At 53.0% G+C, this 13,976-nt stretch overlaps 1 protein-coding gene across 1 annotated transcript in view; it reads left to right on the top strand.

Annotated features, from left to right (window-relative positions):
- The window catches only part of ZBTB10 (zinc finger and BTB domain containing 10), a 35,887-nt gene extending 29,173 nt beyond the window's left edge, over positions 1–6,714 (top strand). The window contains exons 6-8 of the mRNA XM_029068829.2: positions 117–221; positions 5,287–5,462; positions 6,097–6,714. Of these exons, the coding sequence (XP_028924662.1) occupies positions 117–221; positions 5,287–5,462; positions 6,097–6,402 (587 nt within the window). The 3' untranslated portion in view covers positions 6,403–6,714. The remainder of the gene's footprint in view (positions 1–116; positions 222–5,286; positions 5,463–6,096) is intronic.
- The last annotated feature ends 7,262 nt before the right edge of the window (positions 6,715–13,976 follow it).

Raw genomic sequence — 13,976 nt, 5'->3', positions numbered from 1 at the left:
GAATTTTTCTCTACCCAGGTCCCTTGTAGTTATTTTGTCCCATGGAACTGAAGTCTTCGGTAGCAACCTGTTTATTGCAAATAAGCTTTTCTGAAATGACGTTGTATTTGCAATAGGTACTTCAAACGATTTCAAGTATGGGTTGTTGCCCGGAACTTCAAACGATTTCAAGTATGGATTGTTACCAGAATCTTGGCCAAAGCAAGAAGCTTGGGAAAATGGCAAGTATACCAATCCAGTGTGTATGTCGGTTTTGCAAAGCATGAGGGTGATGCGGGGGGGGGGGTGTTCTTTGGGCTGCAGGTGGACTTGCGCAGCCAGGCCGGGCTAACATGGCAACCCTGCGGGGACCACTAGGGGTGAGGCCCATGGGCGTGGTCCTTTTTCATTCATTCAATAGTATTTATTGAGCGCTTACTATGTGCAGAGCACTGTACTAAGCACTTGGAATGTACAAATCGGCAACCGATGGAGACAGTCCCTGCCCATTGACGGGCTTACAGTCTAATCGGGGGAGACGGACAAAAATAATAGCAATAAATAGAATCAAGGGGATGTACATCTCATTAACAAAATAAATAGGGTAATAAAAATATATACAATTGAGCGGACGAGCACAGTGCTGAGGGGAGGGGAAGGGGGAGGAGCAGAGAGAAAGGGGGAGAAAAGGAGGCTTAGCTGAGGGGAGGTGAAGAGGGGGTAGGGGGGAGCAGAGGGAAAAGGGGAAGCTCAATCTGGGAAGGCCTCTTGGAGGAGGTGAGCTTTAAGTAGGGTTTTGAAGAGGGTAAGAGGATTAGTTTGGCGGAGGTGAGGAGGGAGAGCATTCCGGGACAGGGGGAGGACGTGGCCCAGGGGCGACGGCAGGATAGGTGAGAACGGGGGACGGTGAGGAGTTGGGCGGCAGAGGAGTGGAGCGTGCGGGGTGGGCGGTGGAAAGAGAGAAGGGAGGAGAGGTAGGAGGGGGCAAGGGGATGGAGAGCCTTGAAGCCTAGAGTGAGAAGTTTTTGTTTCATGTGGAGGTTGATAGGCAACCACTGGAGGTTTTTAAGAAGGGGAGTGACATGCCCAGAGCGTTTCTGCAGGAAGCCGGGCAGCAGAATGAAGAATAGACTGGAGCGGGGAGAGACGGGAGGAAGGGAAATCAGAGAGAGGGCTGACATAATCCAACCGAGATATCATGAGAGCCTGTACCAGTAAGATAGCTGTTTGGGTGGAGAGGAAAGGGCGGATCTTGGCGATATTATAAAGGTGAGACCGGAAGGTCTCAGTGACGGATCGGATGTGTGGGGTGAATGAGAGAGCCGAGTCAAAGATGACACCGAGATTGTGGGCTTGAGAGTCGGGAAGGATGGTCGTACCATCCACGGTGATAGGGAAGTCAGGAAGAGGACAGGGCTTGGGAGGGAAGATGAGGAGCTCAGTTTTGGACATGTTTAGTTTTAGGTGGCGGGCAGACATCCAGGTAGAGACATCCTGGGGGCAGGAGGAGATACGAGCCTGAAGGGAGGGGGAGAGGACGGGGCGGAGATGTAGATTTGTGTGTTATCTGCATGGAGACGATAGTTGAAGCCGTGGGAGCGAATGAGTTTACCAAGGGAGTGAGTGTAGATGGAGAACAGAAGAGGACCAAGAACTGACCCTTGAGGAACCCTAACAGTTAGAGGATGGGAGGGGGAGGAGGAGCCTGCGAAGGAGAACGAGAATGAACGGCCAGAGAGATAAGAGAGAGGGCGATAGCTGGAAGGGGAAGTGGGGTCGAGAGAGGGTTTTTTTAGGATGGGGGAGACATGGGCATGTTTGAAGGCAGAGGGGAAGAAGCCATAGGAGAGTGAGCAGTTAAAAATAGAAGTTAAGGAGGGGATGAGGAAAGGGGCGATGGTTTTTTATAAGGTGATGGGCATGAGGTCCGAGGCACAGGTGGAGGGGGTGGCACTTGTGAAGAGGGAGGAGATCTCCTCTGAGGATACTGGAGGGAAAGATGGGAAAGTAGGGGAGAGGGTTGGGCAGGGCGAGGGGAGGCAGAAAGGGTAGGGGTGGCTTTGGGGAGCTCAGACCTGATTGTGTTATTTTTCGTGATGAAGTAGGTGGCCAGATCGTTGGGGGTGAGGGATGGGGGAGGGGGAGGAACAGGGGGCCTGAGGAGAGAATTAAAGGTCCAGAACAGTTGGCAGGGGTGACGGGCGTGGGTGTCAATGAGGGAAGAAAAGAAGTTTTTACCTGGCGGAGGAGAGGGCAGAGTTAAGGAAAGGATAAATTTGAAATGGATAAGGTTGCCTTTTCCTTTCCATGGGCCGGGACACCTGGAATAACAGTGGCCGGGTGGGTTGAGTCAGGTCTCCCAAGGATGGGTGCCCTCCCCCGGGCCCCTGGACCACCGGACTTTCCCGTGGTGGAAAAATTTCAGCGCTCCTCCCCGCTTGTCCCCTAGGCCTATGGGTAAAGGGCCAAGGACGACTTGCAGGCAGGACCAATGATGGAACAGGGCCACACTGGCTGTAGAGGGGAGCTTTCCGATCCAGTCAGTCGGTCATATTTAGTGAGCACTTACTGAGTAAAGAGCACTGTTCTAAGTGCTTGGGAGAAGATGAGTTAATAGAGTTGGTAAACCTGTTCCTTGCTCACGAGGAGCTTACAGTCTAGAGGCTGCCACCTCCACAGTGAGCTCCAGCTTTGCTGAGCTTCGATCGGTGATCATTTGATGTGCTGACCGATATGGAGAAGCCAAGTTCTTCAGAGGTTTGAGTCCCAGCTTTGGCTTCAAGCTGTTCTTGGAGTGAGTGACGTTGGGGCTCTTGGCTTTCAGTCAATCAGTGGAACCTTTTGAGTGCATACCATGCAGAGCACTGTACCGAGTGCCCGGGAAAATACATTCCAACAATTGGTAGACCCTATCCCTGCCCACAAGGAGCTTACAGTCTACCGGAGTAGGCAGGCAGACATGACTCTTTCCCCTATTCCTAATTTTAGAGTATAAAAATATTTACATAAGTATCGTAGGGCTGGGGTGAATACCGAAGTGCTTGAAGGGTCCACAGCCAAGTTCATGGTTGGCGCAGTGGGGAGGGTGGATAGAGGAAATAAAGAGCTTATTCTGAGAAGGCCTGTGGAGGAGATGTGATTTTAGGAGGGTTTTGAAGGTGAGAGAGTGGTGGGCTGTCAGATATGAAGTGGGAGGGAGTTCCAGGCCCCAGGGAGGTCGTGGGCAAGAGGGCAGAGGAGAGATAGGTGAGGTTGAGGTACATAGAGTAGATTGGTGTTAGAGGAGTCGAATGTGCAGATTGGGTGGCGATCAGTATGATAAGGTAGGCGGGAGAGAGTATTTAAAGCCTGTGGTGAGGGGTTTTCAGTAGATGTGAAGGTGAAAGGGCAGCCAATGGAGATTTTTGTGTGGGGAGGTAGGGCCTGGTGTGGTTTTTCGGGCATAGAGGCAGCTGGTAAGAGAGACGTGCTGTAGTTGGTTTCTTCCATCCTTTACCAAAAATACAACTCACCATGTTCAGTTTGTGGGTTGTCTGCCTGTTCTGCTTGCCCCCTTTTCTTTAAAATCCCCCTTCAAATGCCATGCCCGCTCCAGAGAGAGGGCAGGGGGACGGAGAGGTCGAAGTCCAGGAGACTTGTTAAATGTCTGCAAAATGTGGGCGGCAGAGACTGGGCTCACAACCTTGGCACCTGGCATGTAACTGCCCGCGGGGCTGCGGAGTTGCTGCCCAGCCCACCCAGCCTGGGCCCCGTGCCACGGTCCCTGCCCAGAAGAGGACCTTGCCTATAGAGTCATCCATTCGATCATATTTACTGAATGCTTACTGTGTGCAGAGAACTGTAGTAAGTGCTCGGAAAGTACAATTCAGCAATAAAGAGAGGCCATCCGTGTCCACACTGGGTTTACAGTCTAGAAGGGGAGAGACGGACATCAAAACAAGTAAACAGGCATCAATCTAAATAAATAGAATTCTAGATATATACACATCAAAATAAGTAAACAGTGGTCAATGTAATTAAAAAGAATTATAGATATGTACCTATATGCGCAAGTGCCGTGGGGCAGGGGAGGGGGATAGAGGAAAGGGAGCGCATCGGGGCGATGGGGAGCTGAGGAAAAGGGGGGCTTAGTCTGGGAAGGCCTCTTGGAGGAGGTGCGCCTTCAGTAAGGCTTTGAAGAAGGGGAGAGTAACGGTCTGTCAGGAGAGAGGGTGTTCCAGGCCAGAGGCAGGAAGTGGGCGAGTGGTCGGCGGCGAGATACATGAGAGGGAGGTACAGTGAGAAGGTTGGCATTAGAGGAGCGAAGTGTACGGGCTGGGTTTTAGCAGGAGAGTAGTGAGGTGAGATAGGAGGGGGCGAGCTGATTGAGTCCTTTAAAGCCATTCCAATGGTGAGGAGTTTCTGTTTGATGCAGAGGTGGATGGGCAACCACTGGAGTTTCTTGAGGAGTGGAGAAACATGTCCTGAGTGTTTTTGTAGAAAAGTGATCTGGGCAGCAGAGCCAAATATGGACTGGAGTGGGGAGGCAAGAAGATGGACAAAGAGACTAATAGAATAATCAAGGCAGGAGAGGATAAGAGCTTGGATTAATGTGGTACTAGTTTGGATGGAGAAGTACGGGTGGATTTTGGAGTTCTGGTACAAGCCTCACGCCGCCTGGCTCACGGAGCCCCGGGCCACAGCGGGGACGAGAGCTTGCCGGCAGCCCCGCAGTTCCCTCCTCCGTACGGGGTCTCGGGCCTTTGCTCCCCGAGACAGGATCGAGCCTCATTCCCGACTCCGGATGGGAGACTCGCTCTTCACCATCCGGCATTTCGGTTTAAAGAAAAACCGTCGAGGGGTGGGGAAGGTGGGGGAAATGCCTGGCTTGAGTGCAGCTTTTGGATTTTGAGAATATTTTATTCCATTAGTGTTCCTTTTCCTCCAGAAATGGGCTTTTCCCATATGGTACAGGGAGCTGACTGGAGGTTGACTGGGGACGGTCGTGAGATCTGCCCTTGTGGAAGGGCATCATCGGGTGGGGAGGGGGACCCCCACGGCCATTGGAGGGAGTGGTGGCTGGGTAGTTTGTGAGCCACCGGAACCTTTTTCCGACGGCTTTTCCCACAAAGCCTCCTTCTCCAGAGGTGGCCTAGCTGGGCTGTCCAGGCTCTTGGGCCCCCGCGGTGCTCCTCCGAACCGATCCGGGGAGAAGAGGAGTGGCCTGGGGCAAGTCACCGCCACTCGATTAACTTCGGGGAACCTCGAGCTGGTGCCCTCCCTCGCCTGTGGGCTTCCGGGATCGACGCCGCGACTTGTCTTCCTCAGGTGAATCATCGTCACTCATCATGAACAAACTGAAGTGTCCTCACTGCAACTACGTAGCCAAGTATAGACGAACACTAAAGAGGCACCTGCTCATCCATACGGGCGTGAGATCATTCAGCTGCGACATCTGCGGCAAGCTGTTTACCCGCAGAGAGCATGTGAAGAGACATTCCTTGGTAGGTAGTGCCTCCAGCTTGTTTCAGGGCCCCGGCTCACCTGAGAGGATGAGCTTGAAGGACAGCGCTGACGCCTGCCAACCCGTCAAGTCGCTGGGTTTAGGAGCGATTTTAAGCCCCGGGGAGATAGGATGCCTCGAGCCTCAGAGGCCGAAAGTGGAGCGGTCTGCCACGTTCACGGGTCCCTGGCCAGCTCAACCCCCGGAGAGGCAGCTAACTTCTTGCCCTCCAACCCCAGGCAGGGGACGGGTGCGGGGAGGCCTCAAGGGCATCTGCCTTCCTGCTCTCTATCTCTGGGCTGCGGGGAGGCAGGGGGTTGTATCCCCGGTCCCCTCGCCACATCAGAGCAGGCCCAGGGTCCAGGTCCGGGGCGGGGGTGGGGGAGCACGAGTCACTGCCCCAGTGACTGCCGGCCCGATTCCATCCATATTGCTCTCTCCCACTCCCAAGCCCAACCCGCCCCCCAGAGAGAGAGAGCCAAAGCAGCCAGGCCAGGCCCCTCTCATTCTGCAAACCCGGGGTATATCAGCGCCCGGAGGCCTCAGAATTGGTGGGCAAGCCAGCCGTCGCTCCCCACTTGGCACGATTCCGTGCCACACGATTCCCCCCCTTAAATCTGTCTCTTCTCGATCAGGTGCACAAAAAGGATAAAAAATACAAATGCATGGTGTGTAAGAAGATCTTCATGTTGGCCGCCAGTGTCGGAATAAGGCACGGATCTCGGCGCTACGGCGTCTGTGTAGACTGTGCGGACAAATCCCAGCCGGGCGGGCAGGAGGGCGTAGACCAGGGCCAGGACCCAGACTTCCCCAGGGAAGAAGAGTACGAGGAGAACGAGGTGGGGGAGGCCGACGAGGAGCTGGGGGACGACGCGGACGAGCAGGCCGACCCGTCGCGGTGGGACGAGTCGGGCGACGTCTGCATGGCGCTGGAGGATTGACCGGCCCGATCGTCGGGCCGCCCCGGGCCCGGCCGTCTGAGTTCTGGGACTTGAAGGCTTGCGAAATATGGTACACGCTGGACAGGAGTTGTGCTGTGAATCTGTAGGGCCAGAGCCTTATAGCGAAAAAACAAAACAAAACAAAAAAAAGACTCCATTTTTATATTTGCACAGGACTGTACAGCCAACAACCATATGTGGTTGCGTTAGAGAGTCCTCACATCTCCAATCAGTTAGCAAAGGAAAAATATTTTTTATTATTTATAGGATATACAGTAGCTATTTGGGTCCTAATAAAACTTAGTAACTGTCCTTGTAATGATTTTACATTCATGGTTTGTGAACATGAATGAAGAAAAAAAATCCATTTGTGCAAGTACAATGACAGCTTCCTGAAACCCAATTACACTGTCATCCAACCACTCAGGCTAGCTCACGCTAGGAGTTTTTTGTTCCTGGTTTTTTTTAATTATTATTATTAATTTTTTTTTTAAATGATCCAGATCCTCAGCGAAGGGGTGGGTGGTTGTTTTTTTTTTTTTTTGGTTTGGGTTTTTGTTTTCTTCTTCCCCTTCTCCCCTTCCCCTCCCTGGTGGTTGAGCATTGTTGGGTTGAACTGTCCACTTTAATTTACTTTATTACCCAAGCCAGCTCCACCCCCACCCCGCCCCCCCGGGGTTGGAAGGGAAGTTTCCCGGCTCGGCGCTCCGTCGGCGGCCCCCTTCGGAGAGCCTGGAAAGTTATTTATTAGAATGAGCTATAACTGACTGTTCCTTCTCCCCGCACCCCAGTCTTCCCGGCCCCCTTCTGACAGTGGCAGAAGCAAGCGCCCTTCCACAAGGGGGCACCGGCACTGCCGCCTCGCGTAATGCCACTCGAGTGACCAGAATGGGAACGTCTCACCCTCTCCTTGCTGCTTCGGTTCCCTGTGACGAATGGTGACCGGGTGCTCTCTGACATGAGCGCCCGGTTCTGGGTCTCTGTTACTTCGGCGTGATTTTCTGTCCTCCTCCCTTCGCTGCCTCCACTTCCTCCCCCGCCCCCCCCCCCAACCCTCCACTCCCTTCCTCCTCTCCTCCCTCCCGCCGCCCCCCAGCACATACCTCAGACTTTGGAGGCCTGAGTCGCCAAAGGCGGAAGTCCCGAGACGATGAAGTCACTCGATTGGTTCTCTGGTTTGCCCCGCCTTTCCGGGTCGGGGAGGTTGCTGTGCGGTATAAGTGGAAACATCAGGCTGTCTTTTCTGCCCAGGGCCCATGCCCGGTCCTCATTAAAACAAACACAACAAATCGCTTTCTCTTTCTCTCTTTCTTTCTCCTTTGCTTTTGGTTTCACGTTTCCTGGGATTCCGAATGTTGGGAAATGACCAGTCAGTGAGCTTTAACTTCATTATGAAAGATGACATTTGCGTACTGTATCTCTCAGTGACACGGTCGATCTTGACGCCGTTGTGCACGGTTTGGTTCGCGCGGGGGTTGGGGGCGTCGGGGAGGGGCGGCGGTCGGGGGAGGGGCGGGTGGCGTGGGGGGTGCCGCGGGCGAAGGATGGTTGTAACTGAGATTTGGAAGCTTCCAAGCCGTCCTAGTGATGGAAGACTTTTGTGTTGAGGGCAGCGAGAGTTCCAGGAAGCGCAAAGCCCTGGCGACCCCTGCCCGGGGAACTGGTGGCAGGACCCCGTGGGCGGCGGTGCCCGGGCCAGGCCGGCGGGTGGGTCTGCGTTGAGCGGCGGGGTCGGTGGGCCCCCGGCCTTGCTTGAGATTGAAGATGAGTCTATTTTCCTATTCTGTACTATCAGGTAACTTTAAATTGTATTAGTGGTGTGGAAAACGTTGAAGCTTGCAATTCTGCCAGACCCAGCCGCCACCGGGGTCAGAGCGGATCTGTGAGTGAGGAGACGGAGCTCTGCGGGCCTCCCCCTCGTTTCAGGGGGCCGCCCGGCTTCGCGTTCCTGCCGGATGAGAGGGAGACCCGGAGCCAGCTGCAGAAGCCGGGCTCCGGGGCTTTTACGACGCCTCTCTTGTCCTCAGATTGTTTCGTGGGTACCTTCTCCATCACTGTCAGCTGACCAATGATGAGTTTGTTTGATTTTTGTTTTAAACCGGAGTCCCGTCTTCCTCCTGCTCCTCCCCCTCCTCCATCCCTCCTCCCCTCCCCCCTCTTCCTCCTCCTCATTGTTCTAGACTGAAATGAGTAATGTGTAATTCTGGTGGGGTCCAAAGTAGAAATTAGTTGGGCAAAGATACTATGAATGAAAAGTATTTTAAACGTTAAAGTAATGTTCTGCTTTGTGAATATGTAAGTATAGTATAAAGATTTTTTTCATCCCATTTATCCCCCTTTAAAAAAAATCCATAGTTTACAATTGGTAGAACTGTCTATATATATATATATATATAAATATATATATTAAAAAGATATATATCTGAAATTCACCTAAATCTGCTTTATTAGAATCCAGCTCACTTACTGCATAGAAACTGGACCTAGCTTTACATCCTTAATGTACTTTTCTTTTCTTTTTTTTTTTTTTGTCCTCCTCCTCAAGATATGAACTTATTCCTCTTGAAACTGAATCTTTTACTACTTCGATCATTTATGTATATCTGGTAAATTCTGACCAAATTTGTTGTTAGACTGCATACAGTAAATTGAAATATACACTTGGTACAACACTACAGAATTGTTGTGCTTTTGTTTGGGTTCCAGCCGGAACACGAGGTTGCACGTAGGCGCTTTGTTACCGCTGGATGAGAAATAGTCCATCGCTGATAACCCACTGCCTCTTCCGTTGTGACAGATGGCCTACGTTCTGGCTCATCTGACGTTTGATACTTTTTTGAAGTTTGTTTTTAGAAGGGCAATCCCCAGGGAAAACGTTTCTACTCCTGAATTTATTAGCTCCGGCCTGGAAAAGCCCTCGCTGTAGGTAAACCCCTTTTATAACGGGAACAGACTTGCTACGTTTTCTATGTGCTGATGACTAAACTTGCTTTTCAACACTCAGTGCCGAAGTCTCTTGCCGGAGTTTTTATTTTGACAGATAGATCCTGTATTTAACTTGCTATGCAGCGGAGGAAGCCGGGATCCTCCGGACATGACTGCGGGCTTGGGGAGGCCGGGTCCTTGACGGGGGGGGGGGCTGCTGCCCGGCAGGTGCCTTTTGGGGGAGGGGGAGGCCCTCGGGCGAGGCCGGGTACCGCCGCCCGCGGTGGGCTGGAGGGGATGGTTGGGGCCGGGGATCCCGGAGAGCCTCCCTCGGCCCCCTGCTTAAAGGTCGGGGAACTGGGCGGCCACCTAATCCGCAGGGAGCCGTCTTTCTGTCCGCTGTCCTGGAGGACAATGGTGAGGGCGACCCTGAGGGCTCTGGAGGAAGACCCCTGTGCTGTGCAGGGGCCGGCTGGGGCCACGTGGTGGGGGTGGGGGAGGGCGCGCAGTGGAGAGTTCATCAAGAGGTTAAGCATACCAGAGGACCCCAGGGCAGGCAGGTGGGGTGTGGCAGACGAGCCCAGCCCTAGTTTAAACTCCGTTTTACCTCTACCCACCATTAGGACATAGGGCTAAGAATCCAGAAGCTTGGCATCGGAGCCCAGTTGGCTCTGACTTGACAAGACACAGGACCCCATGGAACGGTTGGGATGGTTCGAGGCGCCCTGTCTTGTCCCAGCCAGAGGGGCAGGTTGCACGGTGGGATTTTAGTACCTGAGGGCTTGGGAGAACTCTCAGCCCAGAAACCCAACGGGTAGGGTCTTCTCAGCCCCCCGGTCCAAAACTCTCTCTCGCATCTTGTCGGAGGTGGGGGCAGATGAGGATGGGAGTCTTATCTCTCACAGCCCGGGGGGCCGTCACCCCCCCCCCCCCCCCCCGGTGTTGCTTTCTGGGGCTCTAATTCCGGTTCTGAGTCTGTCTCTCTGCCCACCTGTGACAACATGGGACAATTAATGATCTCCTCATTCCTTGTTTGGGGTGATTGTTGCCCAGGGCAGTGCAATTAATCAGTAAGCCAAAAGTATTGCATGCCTACTGTGTGCAGGGCACAGTGCTGTCTGCTTGGGTGGAGGGTGGGGGGTTGATAACACACAGTCCCCACCCTCAAGGAGCTTAAAGTCTAGTGGGGAAGACAGACACTAAAATAGACTTGAGGTAGCTGGAAGGAAGAGAGCCTAAAGGTATGCGCATTGTGATGTGGGTATGCATGTGTGTGTGTACGTGTGCGCTCATGTGTACACCCACTCGTGCTAAAGTGACTACTGGGGCATGAACAGGGGGGAAGTTGGGAGATTTAAGTGAGGAATCATTGCAAACTCAGGTTAATATTTTCCCCTCCTGGAAATTCAGTGTCTGTGGAAGAAGTTGGGTTGAGCGAAGGCCCTGCAGATGGTGGGTTTTGTTTTTTTTTTTTTTTACTTTTTCCTCCTTCCGGAGTGGTAGCACACCTTGAGCCTGCTCTCAGGGCATCCTGGCGAAAGCGGAGCAGGGTGAGGGGAGGGGCACCTGCTCACCCTCGCCGTCCTCGACCATCTGGTTCTGGGCTGCAAGAGATGGGAACCACTGGGTCTTGCATCGGGGTTAGACCGGTGTCCCCAGGGTTACCGTTGAACTTGCGCAGGCCACAGGATCAGATCTGAATCAGAATCAGATGGAAGAGAATTCTCCCTGCTGCCTCCCCCCCATCCCCCCACCCCCCACAACACACACCCGGTGCCATTCAGTCACCCCGATCCTTAACGTGGCATTCCTGTCACTGTCCTTTCACAAGTCACTGTGGCCTGAAATTCTCCCCAAGCTACAGCTGCCCTCCTTATTCCCGCCCCCTATGGGGGAGGGGGCCGGGGGGGGGGGGCGTTGGGTGGGGAGGGGGGAGAAGCCCCTCTCCCAGGCCTGCGGGGAGTTCTCCACTAAGATAACAACTGGCCTGGGGGAGGGTGGGGAGGGGAGAGGGATCTCTGAACAGGAGCGTCAGCATTTTAAACAGTGTAAGCCTCAGAGAACACTGCCTTCTACATGCTGTTGCTTGCGAAAGACCACCTTGCGATGTAATCTCTCGGCTAGTAAAAGTGTCTTGAGACATGTCTGTAAACTTCCAAAAAGGTTCTGTCGCTATATTGAGAAAATACACCAGATTCTATACCAACCTAAAAAATATAAACTTGTGAGCACTAAATTCTTTTCTGTTTTGTGGATTTATTTACCCTTTCCGACTCAATAGTGAAGATCTGGACTGGGCTGTCCTTTTGGAAACCACGGAGCTGGAGCCTGCCAGAGTTCTAGGGGTCACCTTGGCTCGCTCGGACATATGGATGGCGGAGAGTCCACGGTGGCGGTCGCCGCCCAACGGTCCCCGGCTGTGGAGGAGAGGGCGAGGCCAGTCCGGTGGTGCGGCCGCAGGGGACCTTTGGGGGTGGTGGGGGAGGGGGGGTGGGTCGCTCTTGGTAGGGAGGGATGAGGACGCACACGTTACCGATCGGTGAAAGCTCGGGGCACCGGCCACAGATTTCCCTGCCCGGAGCTACCTGCCGCAACTGTGGGGTGGGGTGGGGTGGGGGGGATGGGTGGCCAGGGGCCGCAGTGGGAAAACCCACTTCCTCTGAGCACGCCCCAAAACAGGAAATCATCTGATCAGCTTAGCCTGGAAATGGGTTTAAGGGGGAATTTCTCAGTCGAGATACTGTTCCTGAAAACGAAGGGAAATGTAGTGCCCTTAGCACGGTGCCTCACACCCGGTAAACGGTGAAAATGGGTTCTCCTCCTAATTTGGGCCTGAGCTGTCGGAGTTGTGAGCAGCCCTGTCTCCACTCAGGAGAGAAAAGATTTGGATAACTGCTGCTACATTCTCTCCTTGAGCCCCTCCCATCTGACTTCCACCCCCTTCACTCCATGTACAACTGCCTTGGACACTGTGGCCCACCGTCTTCTCTTGGAAACATTATCTCAATCATTGATTGAGAGCTTACCGTGTAGAGCACTGTACTAGGCGCTTGGGAGACTACAATATGGCAGCGAGCTTACAGTCTAGACATCTAACCTCGGCTTCACTGACGCTGCCCTCCGGTTCTCTTCCTATCTCTCCGGGCGCGCCTTCTAAATCTCTCTTGCAGGTTCCTCCTCTGCCTCCCCCGCCTACCTTGGAGTGCCCCTCAAGGCTCAGTTCTGGGTTCCCTTCTCCATCTAGACCCATTCCCACGGAGAACTCATAGGCTCCCATGGCTCATCTCTTTGCAAATCTACATCTCCAGCTCTGACCTTTCCTGCAGTGTCACGTTTCCTCCTGCCTTCAGGACATCTCTACTTGGATATCCACCTGTCACCTCAAACTCAAGATGTCCAAAACAGAACTCATCTCCCCTGTCCCAAATCCTGTCCTCCCAAATCCCTGCCTTTCCCATCGGTGCAGACGGCCCCACCATCCTGCATGTCTCACAAGGCCATAAGCTTGACTTCATCCTCCACTCATTGCTCTCATTTAACCCCCATATTTAAATGTCATCAAATCCTCTCTGTTCGACCTTTACAACACCACTAAACTCCACTCTTTTCTCTCCATTCAAACTGCTACTATGCTGAACCGAGCCCTTAGGATAGCCTCCTTTGATTACAGCGTCAGCCTCCTTAGCGAATCCCCTGCCTTCTGTCCCTCCCTTCTCCAGTCTGTACTTAACTCTGCTGCCCATATCATTTTCCATTAAAAAAAAAAAAAATCTTATTGAGCACTTATTAGATGCAGAACACTGTACTAAGCAGTTGGGAGAGTACAATTACAATGCAGCCGAATTAGCAGTCACATTCCATAATGAGCTTACAGTCTAGAGGTTCTGTTTGTGTTTCTTCACTCCAACAACCTTCAGTGGTTGCTCATCCGGGTCCACATCAAACAGAAACTCCTTACTTTGGGCTTTAAAGCACTGCTTGCCCCCTTGATTTGGCTAAGGAGCAGAGGACTCTGGGGAGATGCCCCGAGGTGGCAAGGGCAGACCCGAACAAGCGCGGGCAGCTTGAGGGTCCTGAGCTGCCGAAAGAAGAGCGGGTGATGGACCTGCCCTGAAGGAAGAAAGAATTTCTGACAGGGGAGCTGAGAGTATGTGTGCGCTGTGTGTACACTTGTGGTGATAATTGTGCTATTAAGTGCTTACTAAGTGCCAAGCACTGGGTGGACAACAGTCCCTGTCTCACATGGGGCCAAAGTGTCAATCCCCATTTTACAGATGAGGTAGCTGAAGCCCAGAGAAATGGCTTGTCGCAGGTCACGTAGGCAAGCGGCGGAGCCGCGAATCCCTTTGATTCCCAGACCTGGGTTCTAGCCACTAGGCCATGCGGCTTCTCGATTGACTAGGTCGCCTCTTCGCTTGTTTGGTTTTGCTGTCTCCCCCTTTTAGACAGCTTATTGTTGGGCATGGATAGTCTCTATCTGTTGCCAAATTGGACATTCCAAGCTCTAAGTACATCGCTCTGCACGCAGTAAGTGCTCAATAAATACGATTGAATGAATGAATGTATCTGCATGTGTGTACTTTGCGTATGCATGGGCACCCACCATGTCACGTGGATGGTTCCTTGGGAGGAACCTGAGAATGTGGGTC

Source organism: Ornithorhynchus anatinus, chromosome 7, assembly GCF_004115215.2.
Source record: "Ornithorhynchus anatinus isolate Pmale09 chromosome 7, mOrnAna1.pri.v4, whole genome shotgun sequence".
Classification (NCBI taxonomy): domain Eukaryota; kingdom Metazoa; phylum Chordata; class Mammalia; order Monotremata; family Ornithorhynchidae; genus Ornithorhynchus; species Ornithorhynchus anatinus.
Note: the sequence above shows the minus strand (reverse complement) of the source record. Positions and strands in the feature narration are given on the sequence as shown.